Below are 25,206 nucleotides of genomic sequence, written 5' to 3'. Positions count from 1 at the left end.
TCTTTGAGTAAACAAGCATTTCTATATGTCAGACAAGCTCATTCCACTTTGAAACAATTTATTGATGCCACAATAATAAAAGGGGTATTTAGCATTCAGTTTTTCCTGTGAGAGCATATATGTGCATGCTAAGGCAACTTTTATTTTACAAAGTAACAAAAACTATGGCACATACACACACACATATGCATATATATGTGTGTGTGTGTATGTGGACAACATAAACTGGCACATTGAATTGCATTTAGCAAGACACTTACGCTCCTCTTCTGACAATTGTATACTCATTATTCACACTATGAAAACAAAGTCATATGGACAGCGTTCTTTTGCATACCAGGGCCCAGCAACGTGAAATGAATTGCCCACTGAACTTAGACACAAAGACACAGTGATCACATTCAAGAGGGCTCTCAAAACTCACTTATTTTGACTGCAAGAACAAACTTAAAGACCTAATGTTTCCTACCTGAAATATTCTCAGCATGTTTTTTGTTTTTTATTTTTCAATGTTTTTCTAATTTCATGGTGTTTGTTTTTGTAATAATAATATTATGTTTTTTGTCTTATAGGTGTTGTCTAATGTTGTAAAGCGCTTAGAGCTTCTAAAGATTAGGTGCTATACTAAGTCCTCATTATTATTATTATTATTATTATATATATATTTGTGTGTGTGGGTGTAGAAAATTGTATGCAAGACACTTTGATATACCAGTTCTATCAGTGTGTCAAATGTAATTTATTGTATGAGCATGCAGGTAGTTATGCTTTAAACAATGACTGTTGTGTCTATACTTTCTAGACCAGTGATGTGATGAATTTTCAGGTAATAGTAATTAATAAATAAGAATATAACAAAGACAATGTCCATCATCATCTCTTTATCTACACTTTGTAGATGAAAAATATACTTTATATGATTTCATTAAAAAAAAGTCCCAATGACATTACTGGTACTATCTCTCTCTCTTTTCACACATATCGGTTATAGTATTCAGAGATTTGTGGAGTGAGAGAATAAAGAATTTTAGCGAGATGAAAACACTGATGTTCTGAACTTACACCAAGGAAGCCACAAGAACCAGAGTTGTTTAGATCATATGTGGACAACATAAACTGGCACATACAATGAACAATTGAATTGAAAAGAATATTTTTTATAATGTGAGCCAAATGTGTGTTCCATTGAACTGATGACTAGGGTTACATGTTCTGCTCTGTATTTCTAACATAATGTTTCATTCCTTTTACATTTCAAATGATCGCAAAGAAAAGCCAAATTACGTATTCTAAAGTTAATGAATTACCACAAATTTTACCTGCCAAGTATATAAATAATTATTTGCATTCTTTTGAAAAAAGCTAAAGGAAAAGATGGCCGAGGTGTAAAAAGAGGAAAGTGTGCAGGTTGTACAGATTGTTTCGAATTTAGAGGGGATGTGAGATGTGACTATTGTAACTGTGCCGCAACACAACACTTAAACCTCACACGTCCATCATCAACCATTGACACTTCCAGGTATTTACCAGGAACTTCTCAACCAGGTATGCGCTTTCACATTGGATTTTGTTTGCCTTTAATTTGTCAAATGGCATTTAAGCACAGAAAAATTTAACATATATTCAACATTGATAGTGTCATTTGTATATCTATATAGCCACATGCTTTTTTCATGAAAGATTTTACAGTAGTTTTTCTACATTTGAAAATTGTTACCGGCAAGATGTTCAAGATATGCTGATTATACCTAGAGCTTAGTATTCAGAGAGAATGTCAGATATAACTATAACAGTTGTTCATTAATACAAGTCGGTCACAAACGTCTACTGTCAAAGACTGGGCCCTATTACATTTATAAGAGGAACATGAACTCATTTCTATTTGTGTGACATTCAGTATATGTATCCACACATGGACTAGTTTCCATATCAGTAATATTTTTCTGTAAAATTATGTGAAGTGAAAGAAAAACATATGCACCTTAACTCTCAGTTTCAGCATTGTCTGCTATGTCAGTGTTGTCACCATAATGAGGAATATCTAGATTCAAAATGACAAATGATCAATTTAATGTACTATGTTTGGAGGGCTTAAATTGGCTTGATTATGTGTATTGCTTTACGGCACTGTGAAGGTTATATTGTGCCAAGGGAAGCAGAATAAAGTTATTTGCTGAAAGATACAAGATAGCCAAAAGGGTTCATCTGATAGTGTGTGTGTCATTCAGATGTGCCGATACAACATGATAAATCTTTTTATGAAATTGGCAATGTACAGCTATTCTATGATGGGAATATCATATAAATATTATATCATATGATTATTGCAGAAGACTTTTGTTGAAGTGGTATTACTTGAATGTTTATAGCCTTGGTTGATCATTTTTGTCCATAAACCATGAGCCACTTCATTTATGCTATGGGGTTCACTATAGTTTTTAGTTTTGTTGTTGATAACATCGGACTTTGAAATTAATGGAAATATCTCACATGATATAATAATAAAAGGGGTATTTAGCATTCAGTTTTTCCTGTGAGAGCATATATGTGCATACTAAGGCAACTTTTATTTTACAAAGTAACGAAAACTATGGCACATACACACACATATGAATATATGTTTGTGTGTGTATGTGGACAACATAAACTGGCACATTGAATTGCATATGCATATATATATATACACTTTCTAGACCGGTGATGCGATGAATTTCCAGGTAATAGTAATTAATAAATAAGAATATAACATAGACAATGTCCATAGTCATCTCTTTATCTACACTTTGTAGATGAAAAATATACTTTACATGATTTCATCAAGAAATCCCAATGATATTACTAATACTGTCTCTCTCTCTCTTTTCACATGTATCGGTTATGGTATTCAGAGATTTGTGGAGTGAGAGAATAAAGAATTTTAATGAGATGAAAATACTGATGTTCTGAACTAACACCAAGGAAGCCAGAAGAATCAGAGTTGCTAAGATCGTATGTGGACAACATAAACTGGCACATATAATGAACACTTGAATTGAAAAATAAACATTTTTTATAATGTGAGCCAAATGTGTGTTCCATTGACCTGATGCTTAGTGTTACATGTTCTACTCTGTGTTCCTAACATATTGTTTCATTCCTTTTACATTTCAAATGGTCGCAAAGAAAGCCAAATTACGTATTCTAAAGTTAATTAATTACCACAAATTTTACCTGCCAAGTATATAAATAATTATTTGCATTCTTTTGAATGAAGCCAAGGGAAAAGATGGCCGAGGTGTAAAAAGAGGAAAGTGTGCAGGTTGTACAGAATGTTTAGAGTTTGGAGGGGATGTGAGATGTGACTATTGTAACTGTGCCGCAACACAACACTTAAACCTCACACGTCCTTCGTCAGATGTAGTTGTTTCTACATCTTCATCAGGGGCTTTGCAACTAGGTATATTGCCTTTTATTTGATTAGGTTGTTTTTAATTTGTGAAATGGAATTTAAGCAGAGAAAAATATAGCACATATTCAAACTTGACATTTTCAGATTCATGTCTGTAGTACAACAATATGTTTTGTTTTGTTTTATTTTTGTTCTTCTTGTTATTAATTTTAGAACAATAAAACATTTGAACAAAGAAATTTGTACATCTGAATTTAGCCAAGGGCTATGTTTACATAGTTGTATCTCTTTAGTGCTATGAACAGAACTGGCTTGAAGGTAAATCCATACATTTATTGTTGTACTCTATGCAGCAGATGTACCTTTTCCAATGTGACAATCAAACGACTGTCATTGCCAGAGTACAACAAAACATAACAAATAAGTAATTGTTAAAATTTATTAATTTTGTTAACAAAAAGTGACCTTCATTTCTTGGACTTTCAGGATCTGTTAGTGATTACAGCAGTTTTTATATTTCCTTGTGTTCATTTTCAGTGAAACAAATAGACACCAACTTTAATTACTGTTTTCTTTGTTGGGTGCTACTCCCATGTCGTATAATATCTGAAATATCCCTAGCACCAGCCACGTATATTCGCATCAGCTTCATATCTAACTAATTTTTTATTTTTTTTTATTTTGTTTTTTCTTGCGTGGGTTTATTTGGGGTGGGGTGTGTAATTGGACATGGGGGTCCTGAATTAGATTGATTAGGTTTATGGCACTGTAATACTTAACAATTATATCATCCCAAGAAGGGTAAAATTTATCACCCAAAGAGACAACATAGTTATAAGCAGAGAAAAATATAGCATATACTCCAGCTTGAAATGTTTCAGATTTATGTCTGAAAACACATTCTTTTGTTTTGTAAATATTTGAAGAACAATTATATATCTGAATTTAGGCAAGAGCATGGATGGCCAAGGTATTTGGAGAGGACATTGTAAAGCATGTACCAAATGCTTACAATTCAGAGGGGGTGTAAGATGTGAAAATTGCAACTGTGCACCAGCACAGCATGTCAACCTCAAACATCTATCATCAGACACAACAGACTCAAGAGGAGCTTCACAGAATGGTATGTTGCCACAGACTGCATCTGTTTAGTGCTATAAACAGAAATGACTTTAAGGCAAATCCACACATATTTATTGTAACACACTTATGCAGCAGCTTGTTTCAAAAGAACCTCATTGCTAGTGAACAAAAAGACATCAACAATTTAGTAATTGTTGGAATTATTGCCAAAAATGTAACCTTTATTTCTTGAACATTCAGTATTTGTAGTTGCGTATGAATTAGTGTTTACAGCGATATTATTATTTCCATAAGTTCATTTTCGGTGAAACAAACAAACATAAACCCTAATTACTGGTTTCATTGTCATCTTATAGTATGACATATGGAAATACATTAGGTCCATAGTGCAGGCCACATGTGTTCACATCAGCTTCATATCTAACTTACCTTTTGGAAATGATTTGATTTTTATGCTTTAATTGGGGAGAGTGGTAGTATGGTGATGGTGGTGGAGGGGTTTGAATCAGATTGATTGGGTTTATGATATACAGTACTGCAACACATTAAGATTACATATTACCAAGCAGGGCAAAGTTTCCTGCCCAAAGACACAACATGGCTCATCCAATGGTGTCGGTTGAAATGAGATTCGTTGATACAACATAACGTGTGTGTATGATTTGAAATTTTAATGTAGCTTTAACAATTGTTCATTCATATTGCTACTGTGTCCACAGTCAAATCCAAAAATAATCTAAGAATAATCCACAAATGAAATTGCAAAAGTCTTAGTAATAAACGTTCTGATGATTTCAAATTCGAATCATGATGTAAAATCGAAGATGGATGATGATGACATATGCTGTAGTCAGTACTGTGCTTATCTACAGTTCCTTGTAGAAATACAAATAATGGCACTCCGATGTTGGAAATCCAAATTAAATTTGTAAGCAATGTCTTTCCAGAATTTCTGTGTGAGCACTCCTCAAAATATTTCCAAAGAATAAAGAATTAATCCTTTTGAAATCAAACTGATCTGAAGAATTATTATAGCTCAAATCTGGCTACAACAAATTAACTTGACATCAGTATGAAAAGCCCGAAACTGAGAAATCTCTCTCAAAATAAACATTATTTGGTATCGAAAGATGCAGTTTCAAAATTCCCCCAAGTTGTCAGAATAAAATAAAAAAAGTGTTTACTTCTTAACCCACGTAGTCCCATTGTGACCTTGACAACAACCAATCATTTTAAAATAAAAAATAACTTTGTTTACTAGTTTTGAATCCAGGTCAGAATTTAGATCAACACCTGGTGTTTATAAACTAACAGTTGTGGTCAAACAATTTTCTAAAAAGGTATCATATGTAGTGAAAAAAATTACATTATTATAGAATAAAAAATTTAAAACTGACAAACAATTAATTAAAAATAAACATGATTAAATCAGATATATGTTACAATGAAAATAGACATCTATTCTAAAATAAATGCATTACCTTCATTGTACCGTTAATTTATCTTCAAAGTATAAAATTATTATTGGCATTCTTTTGAATAAAGCCATGGGGAAAGATGACCAATGTATACAAAGAGGAAAATATGCAAGTTGTACTGAGTGTTCTGAGTTTAGAGGGGATGTCAGATATGACTGTTGTAAATGTGCAGCAGCACAACACTTCAACCTCACACAGATGTCGTCAGAGGTGGTACGTGCTTCTATATCTCCATCAGGATCATTGCAGTCAGCTATGTTGCCTCATATTTTATTAGTTCACTTTTAATTAGTGAAATAGAGTTTAAGCAGAAAAAAATATAGCATATATTCAAACTTGACATCTTGCAGAAAATTGTCTGTTTAACAACAAGTTATTTTTCATTATTTCTTTTAAACACAACATTTAGAGAACAAAATTTTTATGTCTGAATTTAGCCAAAGGCAAGGACAGCCAAGGTATATGGAGAGGAAATTGTAACGGTTGTTCCGAATGCTTAGGGTTCACAGGGGATGCAAGATGTGATTATTGCAATTGTGCAGCAACACAACATGTCAACCTTACACATTTACCAACAGAGAAAACTGACCCTTCTACATTTTCAAGAGGAGCTTCAGGGAACGGTATGTTTTCACGGAGTGTACCTCTGACGTGGTATGACTCGAAACTAATGTGTGTCATGTAATATCAGAGCATAGACCAATCGTACTTGTACAAATAGAAGTAGGCAATTTCCTGATCAGTATTAGCCAGGACCAAGTCTTCATTCAATATGGTTTAGCAGCTCGAGTATAAACCATGCACATGGTTAATCAAAATAAACAACAGTGGATGTGACTAGCAATTTTGCCAGTGACAGCAACATTTTTCTTTGAGTAAACAAGCATTTCTATATATGTCAGACAAGCTCATTCCACTTTGAAACAATCTGTGATATCATATAGTACACTGTCAGGCACATGCCTTTTGGTTATGTTTAATCGAGTCTATTTTGAGCAAGCCACATGACCAGAATATTGTAGGTTCAAGTTTCAAAGGATACTGATAGAAGTCAGAGAAAAATTGATGTTACAATAATAAAAGGGGTATTTAGCATTCAGTTTTTCCTGTGAGAGCACATATGTGCATACTAAGGCAACTTTTATTTTACAAAGTAACAAAAACTATGGCACATACACACATATATGCATATATATGTGTGTGCATGTGTATGTGGACAACATAAACTGGCACATTGAATTGCATTTAGCAAGACACTTACGCTCCTCTTCTGACAATTGTATACTCATTATTCACACTATGAAAACAAAGTCATATGGACAGTGTTCTTTTGCATACCAGGGCCCAGCAACGTGAAATGAATTGCCCACTGAACTTAGACACAAAGACACAGTGATCACATTCAAGAGTGGTCTCAAAACTCACTTATTTCGACTGCAAGAACAAACTTAAAGACCTAATAATGTTTCCTACCTGAAATATTCTCAGCATGTTTTTTATTTTTCAATGTTTTTCTAATTTCATGGTGTTTGTTTTTGTAATAATATTATTATATTTTTTTAATCTTATAGGTGTTGTCTAATGTTGTAAAGCACTTAGAGCTTCTAAAGATTAGGTGCTATACTAAGTCCTCATTATTATTATTATTATTATTATATATATATTTGTGTATATGTGTGTGTGTGTGTGTGTAGAAAATTGTATGCAAGACACTTTCATATACCAGTTCTATCAGTGTGACAAATGTGATTTATCATATGAGCATGCAAATAGTTATGCTTTAAACAATGACTGTTGTGTCTATACTTTCTAGACCAGTGATGTGATGAATTTCCAGGTAATAGTAATTAATAAATAAGAATATAACATAGACAATGTCCATAGTCATCTCTTTATCTACACTTTGTAACTGAAAAATATACTTGATATGATTTCATTTAAAAAATCCCAATGATATTACTATTGCTCACTCTCTCTCTTTTCACACATATCGGTTATAGTATTCAGAGATTTTTGGAGTGAGAGAATAAAGATCTTGAGCGAGATGAAAACACTGATGTTCTGAATTTACACCAAGGAAGCCACAAGAACCAGAGTTGCTAAGATCATATGTGGACAACATAAACGGGCACATACAATGAACAATTGAATTGAAAAGAATATTTTTTATAATGTGAGCCAAATGTGTGTTCCATTGAACTGATGACTAATGTTACATGTTTTGCTCTGTGTTCACAACATAATGTTTCATTCCATTTACATTTCAAATGATCGCAAAGAAAAGCAAAATTATGTATTCTAAAGTTAATGAATCACCACAAATTTTACCTGCCAAGTATATAAATAATTATTTGCATTCTTTTGAATAAAGCCAAGGGAAAAGATGGCCGAGGTGTAAAAAGAGGAAAGTGTGCAGGTTGTACAGAATGTTTAGAGTTTAGAGGGGATGTGAGATGTGACTATTGTAACTGTGCTGCAACACAACACTTAAACCTCACACGTCCATCATCAACCATTGACACTTCCAGGTATTTGCCAGGAACTTGTCAACCAGGTATGTGCTTTCACATTGGATTTTGTTTGCCTTTAATTTGTCAAATGGCATTTAAGCACAGAAAAATTTAGCATATATTCAACATTGATAGTGTCATTTGTATATCTATATAGCCACATGCTTTTTTCATGAAAGATTTTACAGTAGTTTTTCTACATTTCAAAATTGCTAAGGGCAAGATGTTCAAGATATGCTGATTATACCTAGAGCTTGGTATTCAGAGAGGATGTGAGATTTAACTATAACAGTTGTTCATTAATACAAGTCGGTCACAAACGTCTACTGTCAAAGACTGGGCCCTATTATATTTATAAGAGAAACATGAACTCATTTCTATTTGTGTGACATTCAGTATATGCATCCACACATGGACTAGTTTCCATATCAGTAATATTTTTCTGTAAAATTATGTGAAGTGAAAGAAAAACATATACACCTTAACTCTCAGTTTCAACGTTGTCTGCTATGTCAGCGTTGTCACCATAGTGAGGAATATCTAGATTCAAAACGACAAATGATCAATTTAATGTACTTTGTTTGGAGGGCCTAAATTGGTTTGATTAATATGTGTATTGCTTTACGGCACTGTGAAGGTTATATTGTGCCAAGGGAAGCAGAATAAAGTCATTTGCTGAAAGATACAAGATAGCCAAAACGGTTCATCTGATCTGATAGTGTGTGTCATTCAGATGTGCCAATACAACATGATAAATCTTTTTATGAAATTGGCAATGTACAGCTATTATGTGATGGGAATATCATATAATATTATATCATATGATTATTGCAGAAGACCTTTTAATGAAGTGGTATTACTTAAATGTTTATAGCTTAGGTTGATCATTTTTGTCCATAAACCATGAGCCACTTCATTTATGCTGTGGGGTTCACTATAGTTTTTAGTTTTGTTGTTGATAACATCGGACTTTGAAATTAACAGAAATATCTCACATGATATAAATATGGAGTAAAATTGTTTCGAAACAAATCTTTTCCTGTTTTCAGCATTATTCGTAAATATTTTGTGAAGTTACAGAGAATACCAACACTTTTTCCTTTCCGTTAGATATTTGGCTTACAATAATGTAGGTTCTTTTTAAAATGCAGATTACACCACTGCTTTAAACTGCAGGCATGCAATTCACTTTGCTTCAAAAAGGCATGCATGGAAATCACATCATTTCTGATGTTGGCAATTTGCTTAAAGGAACATATACCAGCATGCATCTGCTACAGTATCAAAATACATTTTTATCAAGAGTAAATAATTAATTTAATGAAACAGCTTAGTCACAGAGTTTGGAGCTTTGCACTGTTCTGATATGGCTATCAGAATTAATATTGTTTATTTTACTTGTGTCTATGATTCATCGCTTTTACCAAATATATTCTAAAGTATTTAGTATGACCTCTAGTCCCTTTTTCCTTTCCAATATATTTAAATTTTATTTTTTCCTACATGTGTAATAAAGGTATTGACAGTCGTGGGGTAGGAAGAGGACGCTGCACTCATTGTAATGAGTGCCACTTCTTTACTGGAGCTGACAGATGTGACTATTGCAGCTGTACAGCAACAGAACACATCAACCTCACAGATACATCGTCAAACACAGGCTTTAAAAACAATTGGTCCGACTTTGATTTCATAAATAAAGGTAAGTAGTGCTTGTAATAAAAATAACTGTGAGCATCATCGAAGATTTTTAATGTTTAAGTTCTCTCTCTGTCTCTCGTTTATTCTCTCAATGTGACGATTGTATAGATTAGACTGTCAGTCTACGAAAAGTCTTTCTTAACCTCAAACTAATTGTAAATGAATTCATTCACTTTGCAACTTTGCAAGAGTTGGAGACTACCAGTGATATATATGATTAATATTAGCTCATTAACAAGTTTTACTTTATGCATTGTGATATCTTTTTCATAACAAGGCTGGGAAAATATGTGATATCATTCAACAGAAAAATCATAGTCATTTTTTATATATACATACATCTAAAGAATAAAAAAAGTCTACAACATGGACAGTATTGGTAGGAAAACATAAATAATGAATGAATTACATTTCTACTAAAATATTCAGAATAAATGCAACAAACATATGCAGCAAACATTTAATATCACTTTCAGAGCTGAATTAATAAGATTCTGATGAACTGACTGTTTTGCCAATTGGATGACTTAAAGTGGAAATGTGATACTAATCTTGTATATTGTGCATACAGTAATGACCCCTTTGCTTCCCAATTGGTTTCATAACAACCTCTGGTCAAATTTTGAATCAGCTCTTTAAAAGAGTGCCTTCCCGAACAGTGTCCAAATCCCAATTCATCCCAGATAAATTGTCTAAATATTCGTTCAAACATTGTAATCATAGTTTTCACTATACTCCAACTGCCACATCTGCCATAGAAGAAAGCATATTACATAATGCATTAAAAATTATTTTCACATCACATGTACTGAGGAGAAATAGTACCCAATCAAAGACTTTTCTAGTATCAGATACAACAGTCGAATACAATACAGTCTAAATCATCAAACAAAAACATTAAATTGCATACAGTAAATAGTTAAGATCAGGATTTTTGGCAGTTGGAACGAACTATCAGAAGTTATGAAGCACTTTTAGGAGTACACGCACTTTAATAAGGAATAATTAAGCAATGTAGGAGTACATGCACTTTGAAAGGTAGCATTGTCTGGGTTTGGATCACAGTCTTGAAGACTGGAGTTTTTATTTCCATATCAATAATCAGAAGACCTTGGCTTAATACATTTTCTTAATTTCAGTACTCATAGTTTAATGGGGTTTGATATATAATGCGCTGACTTTCCTAACCAGTTATTAACAACCTGGAGACACACACTGACTGGTGTGATACAAGCTTATTATTTCACACAATTTGAACTGTTTGTCAGTTTATCTTTGATATAAATGTGTGGGTGCGTACATCTGTTTGTGTTGGTGTGTGTGTGAAAAGAAAATTGACAAACAGTGCAAAAGTGTCTGCAATAAGCTAGTATCAATCCAGTCAGTTTGCACTGTTGTTTGTCAGTTTTTCTTTCATATCTATTGTTGACCTGACCAACTCAATCTTTTTCCAATTTGATCCAGTGACTTTGTAAAGACTTTTTTAGCTTTATTATCTGTAACTGACTTGTTGTTGTTGTAGGGTTTAACACCATTTTTCAGCACACGATAGGCTATACATGGTGGCCAGTATTAGTGGTGGAGGAAGAACCCCGGAAATCCCCGGAAAGAACCACCGACCCTCGAGAAGCTACTGGCAAGCTTTCTCACAAACCCACATTGGCTGAATCCGCAACTCGAACCCACGCAGACAGAGGTGAGATGGCAGTGATCCATAACAGAGAGCGCTTTAGACCACTCGGCCACTCGGGGCTCCTATCTGTAACTGATATATATATATATATATATTGAGCTGTAATGACTCTGTCAAAGAACTGCACAACTTTGCATGAAATGCTTACTGTCTGTGGCCTGATAAAGGTAAACCATGACATGGACCTCTCAGTAACAAAGTGTGCGAATCTGGAGCTCAGTTTAAATATGCTTTTAGATAATGTAAGATGGAAGAATAAAAACAAGGAGCAGACATGCTTGCAGATAAATTTGAAAGTTTAGATCAACGTGAATTCTAATAGCAAGGTAAGCAAAATACTACAACAACTACCAAGAGGCTCCAAATATAAATTGATGGGAACCTTGGTCAAAATAACATATGCAACATGTGGAAAAATCATTTTGAAGCCTTATTCAATAGTGTTCAAACAATTTCGAATAAGGAGTATGTTCTTTCAGCATTCAAGGCCCATTGTTGTCGTATAGAACAAATCACATTATCTGAGATCCAACATGCCATAGTAAAACACAAAGAGAGTAGATGTCCTTGATCAGACTTTTTATATGTAGAAAATTTGAAATTTTCAGATAGTAGACTGAATGTCCTTTTCATGATTTTATTTACCATATATACTTGCATATAAGCCCGTTTGCATATAAGCTGACCCCCAAACTGAACAGGTATATAAACTAAAAAGTGTTTGACCCGTGTATAAGCCGACCCACAACTCTGAGACATCTCAAGATGCACGAGGTGAGTTCTAAATGTATTTATTTAGACAAACTTATATTTTAAAAAATTATGCGTATACTTATCTCAAGGATGGTTTGCATTATTATTAAAAGAAATGGTATAAACTTGTTTGAAAAATAATTTAATTTTCTGTTTTCTTATTGTTTCTGCCTTGTTTAGATTTGTGTATAATTAGACTGAATGATGACAAGAATTTAGCAATCACGAGTTGCTGTAACACTACCTCTCCCTTTTGACTTGATTATTGTTTGTTTATACATTATTACATTGGACATTTTATATAGTGCACCAGAAATTACGTTTTTACTTTGCTTTGAAATTGTAAATAACTAATTCATTAAAATGTAATCCCAGTATGACAACACAACGAACAACAATATGGTTTGATTCAATGCTTGCAATTAGGCTACTGAATGTATTTACATAATGGCGCCACCACATGTACATTGTAGGTTTGATTACGCGCTGAATTAAGTACATCCCTTGGAGGCAAATCATGGGCACCATTGTGCTAAACTTTAATGATATCTCCATATAATAATGAAGTTTCAGAAATAATGCTTCAAAAATTATGCTAATACTGTTAAAAGCTGAGTTGTAGTTTGCTTTGATATAAGCGACCTTACACCATACCTGTCAACTTTCATGCCGGGAGGAGAAAAAAAGAATCCCGATTTTTGGTATCGCTCCATACCTACCTCCCGATTTCATAATATATTCCGATTTTTGCAGAGAACTTCCAATTATTACATTGTCTTCGATTTTCATTTCTTCTAAACAAGAAAAGTCCTACATATTCTGTTGTATCACCTGTGAATTATTGCTGTGACGAAATAGTTACTTTACTAGAAAGAATTTGCTTCTTCACTAAATAGAATGTTAAGTTTAAACATTATTCACATAAAATAATTATTTTTGTTACCTCTACAACAATATAAAAATATAAAACAATCATCCACACTTAATTTCAGTCCCAAGAATAATCACTATGAATGCTGTAACTCCATATGCCATAGTGGAATTCCCACAAAAGAGACTTACACGAGTGAACACCTGGCATTTTTATACCATATATATCAATGTTAATTACCATCATTAAATTAAAAGAAGGAATGAAATTACATACCACGCAGCAAATTTGTCCTCAAAAAACTAATTCAGAATACATGTTTTATAGTAAACAATACTTAATGCTTTACGAGTTGACAAGGGAATAAGGTCGGATATACGAGGGGAAAATAGCTGACACATGTACAGTACCATGAGTCTGCCTATTTAGGTACCTTAAGTTCAACAAAATTGGGAATCCTTTATTTGCCAATCAGTTGCTGGTGCTTGCATAATACACAATAGTGTAGAATGTGGTTTCTTTGATAGTTGCATCGATAAGGATTAACTTTTAATTAGTCATGGTGGCTTTTTTGTTTGTTTATTTAAGACTAATCTTTAGCTATTGTGCAGTTTGGCCACAGCTGACCAGAATACTGTAAGAAAATAGGGCACGTCTTGGGGAAAAGAGGGTGCTTCACAGGGAGAAATGACAAATCTTTTTGCAGATTTTACACATATTGGACCAGGAAGATCTATCAATATTTAGTGGAAAAATGGCTTTAAAAATGCCACGAAAAACCTCCTGATTTTAGGTCCCAATTTCTTTTTTTTTATTCAGTGTCCCTACTTGGCTTTTGAAAAGTTCATAGGTATGCCTTACACCCCGTTTTACAAAACTATGGTAATCATGCTAATATTATGGAATAAAAGGCAATTATTCATTAATGTACTTGTATAGTTGCCAGTAATAATTCCCTCTTAACACAAGCCAGTTTCAGGGTTTTAATGATTAACTGGCCTGTACTGCTGTTGCAAAACGAAAGACAAATTAGCAGACTACCAACATAGGAGTCGCCAAAACATCAAGCTTTCCATTGTGTGGAAAGTTACGATGTTTGTTCAGCCAAAACGCAAAACTAAAATTGATTTATGTTGATCTTAGTTGATCTATATGAGAATTTTAGCCTTTATTATTACCACTCTTCATGAACATGTAAATTGTGCTGGTTATGTGCCTTGTACAATTAGTGTGTACCTTTTTAAAAATATTACTTCAATTTGTAAGATCGCTTATATCATTGAAATGAGTAAGTTGTGAGCTTATTAAGGACTAGCTGAAATTTTATCTGGAAGAATGCAATTTGGTCGAAACAATGAATATGCAAAATCTGCATCTAATATGTTTGGGAATAAATAAGGATTTAAGTGATGCTGTGTATGCTTTGCACTGTGTAAGTACTGTACATTATAGTTCAGCATGGTTTCCCGAGTAAACTCAACTTGCCCGCGAATTATGAAGTCTGTATTTACCTTTATTTGATTTTGTGCTGGAGAAATCAGAAAATATGCACATGCAAAATAATAACAAAACCAAGCATAGTACTTTATAACAGTTTAATACTTGTCCGGTCACCGAAAGTCTTTTTTTTTACATGTCTTGTCTTAGGATGTGGAAGAAATTATTTTTTTCATGTCCCAAGATTTACAGCCATTACAGTAGTCAACAAAAATACCTAAAAACTGTCAAGTTTAGACATTGGCCCACGGATAAGCCAACCCAACCCCCCATCTTCCAGGCCTTTATGTTTCCCTAAATTATTCGACTTATACATGAGTATATAAGGTAATTGTCTGTTTTTGTTTAACTTTGCTCCACAAAAGTTAAATTATCACGTAACTGAAAAGTAAAATTGGTATCCTGAAGGACCACCTGAAGACCACAAATATAGATCAATGGCTCTAATGAAAATTATTTCAGAAATATCTTAATGTATTATACTACAATGATGTGAAATGTGTCATTTCTTAAAATTTTTAGTTTTGCTGATGATAAGTCATGATGATTCTATATTCTACTTAAAATGCACAAACTGGGAAACTTGCTTTGGCCTATTTCTGGTAATGGTCACCCAACTGGAAATATTTGGAAAATATACCCTACTACATTATGAGGCCTCATGTCCTTGCATTAGCTTCCTCCTTTCAGGACACAGTGAACAATATCTTGAAAAATAAAACCAGTGAACCCTTACCACCCAACACAATGCTTATTTCACTAGATGTAATATCCTCTATACTAATGCTCTACAGGATGAGGAAATAATGGTTTGTAACAAAACCTGGGAAACAGAATAACTATGAAGATGCTGCCAACAGAATTCCTGGTTAGCCTCCTGGTTTTAGTCCTTAAACTCAATATGTATTTAGTTAATTGGAAAGAACTACCTCCAGATAAACGCAACAGCAATGAGGACTAAATTGGTTCCCTGAAATTGATGGAGCGATTAGAAAACCAACTTTGGTTTAGCTAATCTATCACCATTAACACTGGGTATGATTCATGTGGAAATTACATGACAACATGGGAGGAAAAAGCAAAACGAATTTGTAATGCGAGCCAGTCATTTCCATCATTCAATCAAATTCACTGTGGAGATTTAATATACCGTTTGCTATTTATTCAACACAAAATTCTGCTATCTCAAACACGATCCATACAGATAATTTATTTCAAACCATCTTACAATAATCCTTACCAGCTTCCATCCAGCTGCCAAACAAGGTTCTGCAAAAAATCTACAGTGAGCCATTTAGATGGCATAACATTGGATCCGAAGTGCAAGGAGCTAGCCAAATATTTGACAAGCAGTGCTATTATAAAGATCTGAGAGTTGAAGCAATACAAAAGAGCCAAGGAAGCAAACGGTGTTTTCCAATTAAAATTCAAGACAATAAAGAAAACATTCAGCTAATATCTTTATCCTCCTCGACAGCCCTCAAGTAATTTGTATCATTTAAAAACACTGACCAACCTTTGGACCATGTTGTACGGTTTAAAAAATCTTTCCCCACTAACAAGCTGCAGCATTTCATGGACCTCAAAAATTAAGAACCAATCATGTTAGGGCAATTTTCATGTCACTATCCTCTCAAACAAAGCTAGAATTACATTTTCCTCAAAGTTTCCTGGTTACAATCGAACAAGCTTGAACAACAACTGTACCTCACTTGACATGAAAGTCTGCTCCTCCAAGCTTCTAATTATTTGTGTTATTAACTGCGAATATAGTGAACAGTAATGACTATTGTGTCACTCTCTTCATTCATAAACTGCAACATTCCTGTGTATCAGCTAATCAGTAAGTAATTCAAATAATGATTTAAAAGAATGTTCATATTATAAAGATTAAAATGTTGAATGGTTCCTTTTTGTTGTTCATTGAAGTATAGTGGTTTTATAAAATTATCTGAGCACTGATAGGAATATAATAAAAATATCATTATCGTAGTAATTTGATCACGACTGCTAGATTACAGCTTGTTATCAGAAAATTTGGGTCACGACTCAATGCTTCACGTCTCTTATTGATCCGGATTTTCTGATGGTGGCACCTCTACGTGATCTAGTGATCGAGATTGCATTACTATCATAGAAACATATATTGATAACATTTTGATGACAGTAACATTTCTTTGTGCTTATCGTCTAAAAGGGACGCGAAAATCTCTAAAGCATGTGGACAGATTCACTGACTTGGTGCACTACACTGTCATATTTGCTTCCTGCTTTCGCTCATTTGTCTAATAAAACAGGAAAATGGCAAGAAAATATAAATCCACTTTTTAATTTTCATTTTCTTAATACATTAAACATGTTACACGCTTCAATCTCTCTCTCTCTCTCTCTCTCTCTCTCTCTCTCTCTCTCTCTCTCTCTCTAAGTAAAGAAAAAACAAAATACTTTAAATTAAAGAAAAGTTGAGTTGGCTCAAATTGTTAAACTTTAACTTAAACCCAGTATTAAAATCTGTCATAAAAATGATGTGTACACTATAAATGGGATTTTTCTACAGTGTTCCATGATGTCAAAAATATTAAGTTGAAAAAGTCTGTCGAGCCAAGTTTCAGACTATATTATTTTGCTATCTGACACTGACATATTGATATTTTGAATTATTTGTTATTTCTAAAATGTTTAAATATTAAAATGCCTGTCTCCTTCTTGTTTGATCAGTTGACCTATCAATTGCACCCAGTGGATCCAGATCCCTTATTAATGATGGTAGAGAGAGAGAGAGAGTAAAGATAAAAACAATTCATATGGTCTGTTACAATGATAATGACTTCGATCAGCTATAAATGACTTTTAATGTTTAATTAGCTCCTGTTTGTTTGTAATTTCAATTGGCCAATCATGCACTCAATTCGACATCCTCACCAGGGATTGGTTGATACAAATGGCCTCACTTTCACTGTTGAGAACACGTGTCATATTTATGATTGTACTTTCTTTATTATGAGAGCGTTAACTTTTGAACTTAAAGTATCTTTTTTTATTTATTTAATCAATATGAATGAAAAGATAAGCTAGTACAAGGAGGCCAATTAACAGTTTTTAACAAGATTAGGAATGGGTGCAGAATTTTTTTTTTGTAGTGGACAATTAACTCCCTTTGTTAGTAACAGCTTTTTGTAGTCAATCTTAACTCATTTGAAATGTATTTGCATTTGCATGTGATATAACAAAGTATATAAGTATAGTATGTATTCTGTATCCTTCCTATACAACTTGTATACATTGTTCGTTAAAATTAAACTTGGAAAGCCTCGTTTTTTCTTTGCACATATTATGTCAATTAATGTCTTTCAAAACCCAGTTTGCATAGGCAATGTTCATGCATCAATGCATACTGTTATTATGCATTACTTATGACTTCATGTTGTACAAATGTTTATAACCTTCAAAACTGCATTTGATATAGACGGCATTGGCTGCTCAGACATTATTAGGAATAGCTAGATTTTAACATGTTCACATGATTAGAGGCTTTCAATATATAATTGTGTTCCATTTTAATTTCAGATAATGAAATTTCAATTCGGAAGCATAATCGGTTATCTGAGACACTGGGTAAGTTTATTGTCTCATAAATTAATGTCGCAATATGAAATGGTCACTTTAACCAGATTATCTTTTGTTTGTCCCTTATGAAAATCACCTGAACATGCTTGCACTCCCCTTCTGGCAATCAGCAATATCACAGAAAGTGTCTATATATAATTTGTTACAGAGACAAAACTAGCAAGGATGTTATATTATCATTTCACGTTTTCCAACATTATCATTGGATTAGACCCTTTGATATCATCGATCATTTAACCTTTCTGACTTTATCCTTGATTGACAATCAACTATTGTAAAACAGAGAATCAAATGTCCACTAACAATATGACTGCCATCAATTTGTGAGTTCCAGTGGTCCACTAAACAGTTTGATTACCAAATAGATGTGGGATACAGTGGTCCACTGACCTATTTGACTGTGATATAAGTTTTAGTTCCAGTGGTCACCTAACCAATTTAATTGCGAGATAGTTGTGAATTGTTAAAGATCTTAATGGCAAGGTATGAACTTCCCTAAACGCGTTGTGCAACCAAAACTAATTTGCTATATAACATATAAAGATTCAGCTCCTTATAACTTTGATATTTGTCTATGCATTTTTCATGAAATTTTCCTAATATACTGATAAGTATTGTGTCAATCAATGGGAAATTTTTCAAAATGAGAAAAGCAGGTTTTAATAAATAATTGTGCAATGAATAGGCAGAGCTACTCTTCATTTGTCTCATGAGTCAGTTTCAATCTGATTATTGATGTTTGCTGGTAGTGACGTAACGTTGGCGATATCATGTTAATTTACTTGTAAATTCTTCTCAGCTTCAAAATGTTTTGCCTTTGGCAATTTATATGAATAAACTTTGCAGTGAATATACATGTATTAGTCGTACATGTTAATCCTTTTTTGTCATGAAATTCATCACTTAACTACTGTATGTGTGTGTGTGTGTACATATATATATATATATATATATATATATATATATATATATATAGTGAAAGAGAGAGAGTAAAGATAAAAACAATTCATATGGTCTGTTACAGTGATATTGACTTTGATCAGCTATAAATGACTTTTAATGTTTAATTAGCTTCTGTTTGTTCATAATTTCAATTGGCCAGTCATGCACTTGGTTCAACATCCTCACCAGGGATTGGTCGATACAAATGGCCTCACTTTCACTGTTGAGAACACGTGTCATATTTATGATTGTACTTTCTTTATTATGAGAACATAACTTTTGAACTTTAAGTATCTTTTTTATTTATTTAATCAATATGAATGATTAGATAAGCTAGTACAAGGAAGCCAATTAACAATTTTTTAACAAGATTAGGAATGGGTGCAGAATTTTATTTTTTAGTGGACAGTTAACTCCCTTTGTTAATAACAGCTTTTTGTAGTCAATCTTAACTCATTTGAAATGTGAGTATTTGCAATTGCATCTGGTATAACAAAGTATGGGCATATAGTATGTATTCTGTATCCTTCCTATACAACTTGTATACATTGTTCATTAAAATGAAAGTTGGAAAGCCATGCTTTTCTTTGCACATCTTATGTCAATTAAAGTCTTTCGAAACCCAATTTGCATAGGCAATGTTCGTGCATCAATGCATACTGTTATTACGCATTACTTATGACTTCTTCTTGTACAAATGTTTAGAACCTTCAAAACTGCATTTGATATCGACGGCATTGGCTGCTCAGACATTATTAGGAATAGCTATATTTTAACATGTTCACATGATTAGAGGCATTCAATATATAATTGTGTTCCATTTTAATTTCAGATAATGAAATTTCAATTCAGAAGGATATCCTCTTATATGGGACACAGGGTAAGCTTATTGTCTCATAAATTAATGTTGCAATATGAAATGGTCATTTTAACCTGATTATATTTTGTCCCTTACAAAAATAACCTGCACATGCTGGCCTGTGCTCCCCTTCTGGCAATCAGCAATATCACAGAAAGTGTCTATATATAATTTATTACAGAGACAAAACTAGCAAGGATGTTACATCATCATTTCAAGTTTTCCGACATTATCGTTGGATTAGACCCTTCAGTATCATCACTTAACCTCTCTGACTTTATCCTTGATTGACAATCAGCTATTGTAAAACAGAGAATCAAATGGTCCACTAACAATATGATTGCCATCAATTTGTGAGTTCCAATGGTCCACTAAACAGTTTGATTACCAAATAGATGTGGGATACAGTGGTCCACTGACCTATTTGACTGCGATATAAGTTTTAGTTGCAGTGGTCACCTAACCAATTTGATTGCGAGATAGTTGTGAATTGTTAAAAATCTTAATGGCCAGGTATGAACTTCCCTAAACGAGTTGTGCAACCAAAACTAATTTGTTATATAACATATAAAGATTCAGCTCCTTATAACTTTGATATTTGTTTATGCATTTTTCACGAAATTTTCCTAATATACTGATAAGTATTGTGTCAATCAATGGGAAATTTTTCAAAATGAAAAAAGCAGGTTTTAATAAATAATTATGCAAATGAATAGGTGGAGCTATTCTTCGTTTGTTTCATGAGTCAGTTTCAACCTAATTATTGATGTTTGCTGGTAGTGATGTAGCATTGTCCATATCACGTTAATATACTTGTAATTCTACTCAGCTTCAAAACTTTTTGCCTTTGGCAACTTATATGAACATACTTTGCAGTGAATATACATGTATTAATCATGCATTTTAATCTTCTTTTGTCATGAAATTCATCACTTAGCTATTATATGTGTGTATATATATATATATATAGAGAGAGAGAGAGAGAGAGAGAGAGAGAGAGAGAGACTTTTTTCTGTTTCACCTCATTCCTTTTGCTTATAATTGTATCAGATGACTAGAATTGCCCTGTTTAATTTTATGGTTTTAATTTTACTATTTATCTTTTACATCACTTAGTCAAATTAATGGACAGATTTTAACCATTTCAGATCCTAACTTGTATAACTTATATCAGTTTGTGCAGCCAACTTAAATCTTATGAAAAGCCTTTATCTACAATTTTGTATAATTCACCGCAATCCCATTTTTAAAATTATTATTGCAGAGCTTGATACATTTGGTGTCATTGCTGTACATATTTGTACCTTAGTTATACAGTTTGAATTCCTCCCCCCTCATAATTTATCATGCTATGTTTTCTGCTATATTATAATTTGAATATATATACCTCCCTGTTTGTGTGTACCTCCCTACCAACTTCATTAATGGAAATCTTTGATGTGATGAAAAAAACGCACATTTTGACCGGAGTGGCCCTAACACTGGCATCCTCTGCGCCTTTCATGCTTAAGGGTCTTTTCATACTAACATAGCACCATATTGTGTACACTGTGGGCGAGTCTATATTCCTAGTCAACAGAGTGGTGTAGTTCATCCTATTTGGTAAATGCTGGACAATTCCGTAAATTACCATAATGTTGAGAGTTAATATTTATCCCTTTGCACACATGAACATAGAAATTACACCGCTTCTTAAATCTACGCGAAAGGCAAATTTGAAGTTGTCATTCTTTTCCTTTCCTTGATTCAACACTGTAAATATCGGGAGCAGAATAGGTAGTGTTTTAATTCCATATTCATATACGTGTAGTCATACATACACCCCTTCCCTGGAAATGGACTTGTCCAGGAACTGGAATGACTAGCGAGCAAGGTCATCTTTGACACTGAAAACTTTCATTTGGAATGAAATGCGCAGGCGATAACAGTGTTCAGGCCCCCCTAGGCATAATTCGGTTTGAAATTATCAATCAACAAATGAACTAAGTCCTGTGCGCATCTTTGATCTCATTTGAGATACAAACAAACAGGGAGGTATATTAAAACTATGGTCTAGACAGGTTGAAATCATCATGGGTTACATATATTACTAAAGGCCAAGCTTTCTATTCTATTATGAATTGTTGCATATCTTGCAATCAAAGATAAATTGCATTTAACAATTTATAATCATTGTCAATGGAGCAACTCATCAATATTTGAACAGTTTGTGTTTGTCATAGCTAAATTGCATTTTTCACTCATTACTATGATTAGTGACTCACACTTACCTAAACCTTAACTATACATAGTTCCCACTACGTTCACCTGTGACCGGAAGCAGTTTCCGGTCGCCATTTTGTGGGTCAAGCTCATTGTGTTGAATACTTGCTGCCAAGCATGATGACGAAACCTGATTTAATTTTCAAGGAATCAATTCAGAAGTACAAATGGCTTCAAAGTCAGTCAAGATGAAGTACAAAGATGGACTGGAAAAACTAGTGCTGGAAAGATACGAGTTAAAGTTCAGCTTAATCGGTGGAATTGATCCGTATGAAATGGACAAAAGAAAAATGACGACTAACGTCCAGTGCATACCGGAGATAACTTATATTGACATTTTAAATTATTTAGTAAACACGAAAAGTGCTTACACGTTAGATGATTTGAAAGCTTACAAATCACTTGAAGCTTACAACCAGTTTGTCAATGGTTGGGTCAAAGACGTCCTTGCCATTGAAGTGAGCAACAAGGTGTTGGTTACTGCCAGGGTGAGTTCATTACATTTGTTACTTCATACCATTTCATATAGAGCATTACAAAAGTGGTTAAGAGTTATACCGGTATATATTTTATGGGGTTAATTTGTGAAGTATTAAATTACATTATACCACTGACACAATATTGTTGTCATCCTTGTATATCTGATAAATTTAATGGTATTTTTATAAACCATGGTAGAGTGGCGGTGCTAGGGTTGGCAAGGAAAAACAGGGATGGAGGGGAGACCGTAAACAAACGTATATTCGCTTTCGTATGCATATGTTGCAAAAGTTTACATATGCACATATTCCATTTAAAAATGCTCAAAATAAGCGAAGAACTAACTGGAAGTCTCTTTGCATTTTTAGGTACGACACTCACAGCATATGAATGACACAGCATTAAAGCCATGGATAATTGCAGTAAAAACAGGAATTGTTGAGGCAGCCCATTGTAATTGTATGGCTGGCCTTGGGGAGGCATGCAGTCATATTGGTGCACTTCTTTTTTACATTGAGACAGCTGTGCACATAGAAAATGCAAAGACAGTTACTCAAGAAAAGGCCTACTGGTTACTACCATCAAGCATTGACAAGGTCGACTATGCGGAAATTTCCCAAATTGATTTCACGTCAGCTGAAATTAAGAAAAGGAACCTGGAAAATGCCATCTGTGGAACCACCCAAAACAAGGAAAAGAAACAAAAGCCAACTCTCCCACATGTTCCTGCACCAACAGATGCTGAATTCGATGACTTCACAACAAAGTTATTTTTAACAAAAACCAAACCTGTGGTGCTTTCAATCATGCCTAAGTATGCGAAACACTTTATTCCAAGAATAATATCAAATGATCTTCCCAAGCCTCTCTGTGAACTCAGAGATGACAAATGTACTCTAATGTCTAAACATGAGCTTGTAAACTATTGTGAAAATCTGTTCAGTGCCATTAATGTTACTGCAGAACAGGCAAAACATGCAGAGAGGCTGACTCGTGGACAAGCTGAGTGTAAAGATTGGCACCAGTTAAGAACGGGAAGAATAATAGCATCAAGAACGAAAGCCGTGTGCACATCTTCCATTGATAAGCCATCGATTTCCACCATACGAGACATATGCTACCCAGTGAAGTTTTCTAATAAGGCAACAAGGTGGGGATGCCAGCATGAAAAAGATGCAGTGAATGCATACAGGAGAAAAATAGGGCCTCTCCATGACAATCTCATAGTTGATGAATGTGGTCTCATAAAGTCAAAGTCAGCATCATTCTTCGTTCATGTTATTCTGCCTGAACTGACAGGGAAATTATTCACCAGACCACAGTCCGCAAACACTGAACCTGTTGCACAAATGGAAAGGAAGCTGCATGCATCTGTGTTGCAACCCTCTCTCACCAACAATGATAGACAGACTGTGCCAGGAAATAACACTGACCTCATTTGTTTATGTCAAGTACCCTATGATGAAACATTTGATAATGTTGTTGGTTGTGACAATGAAAACTGCAGACTGATATGGCTTCACTTTAAGTGCATTAATATGTCTAAAGCACCAAAAGGATCATACTATTGTCCAGAATGTTGTCCAGTATATGGCAGTAAAGCAAAAAGGCCTAAAAGGTGTTAGAAGGCTATTCTCAGGACATTTGCATGTAAAAAAAAACAGGATTCAAACGTATTGTGGTTGTTGTACTTTTTATCTTCATGCATACTTATCTATTAATTAAAAGTGAATAAATCATTCCCCTGTGCAAATGTGTTTTTTTTATTCTGTCTGTATTCTGTATATCTTGCTTATTCTATAGCACACCTTGTTATGACCATCTATGCAGAGTAGTAATAACAAGATTTTCATGACGGCTACAGTGGCAACCATATTGACTATCCCCCAGCTTGTTTAGAATGAGTGGCATTCACCGACTAATGGTAACAGATGGACAGACTATTCATAGCATCTTCTCATCAATAACCAGTAGAACTAAAGTAAGGAACACAAGTCAAAAAGTTTAGAATTAAGAACACAAGATAATGATTTGTAATTGACAAATATTTAATAGTGACACAATT

The 25,206-nt window shown here is 33.7% G+C and overlaps 1 protein-coding gene and 1 pseudogene across 3 annotated transcripts in view; both read left to right on the top strand.

Moving 5' to 3' along the window:
* LOC149800901 (uncharacterized) overlaps nucleotides 1–25,206 on the top strand; it is a 150,302-nt gene that overhangs the window by 103,761 nt on the left and 21,335 nt on the right. The window contains exons 25-31 of one of the 3 annotated variants that reach the window (XM_089954963.1): nucleotides 1,363–1,545; nucleotides 3,254–3,436; nucleotides 4,338–4,511; nucleotides 6,387–6,572; nucleotides 8,321–8,503; nucleotides 9,976–10,158; nucleotides 20,373–20,420. In XM_089954963.1, the coding sequence (XP_089811089.1) occupies nucleotides 1,363–1,545; nucleotides 3,254–3,436; nucleotides 4,338–4,511; nucleotides 6,387–6,572; nucleotides 8,321–8,503; nucleotides 9,976–10,158; nucleotides 20,373–20,420 (1,140 nt within the window). The remainder of the gene's footprint in view (nucleotides 1–1,362; nucleotides 1,546–3,253; nucleotides 3,437–4,337; nucleotides 4,512–6,386; nucleotides 6,573–8,320; nucleotides 8,504–9,975; nucleotides 10,159–20,372; nucleotides 20,421–25,206) is intronic. The other 2 variants (XM_089954964.1, XM_089954965.1) reach the window with 2 other exon arrangements.
* On the top strand, nucleotides 22,829–25,041 carry LOC149800903 (uncharacterized; annotated as a pseudogene).

This window comes from Sinohyriopsis cumingii, chromosome 4, assembly GCF_028554795.1.
Source record: "Sinohyriopsis cumingii isolate HCF-2022 chromosome 4, ASM2855479v2, whole genome shotgun sequence".
In the NCBI taxonomy this organism is placed as follows: Eukaryota; Metazoa; Mollusca; class Bivalvia; order Unionida; family Unionidae; genus Sinohyriopsis; species Sinohyriopsis cumingii.
This window is presented reverse-complemented; position numbering and strand designations above follow the sequence as displayed.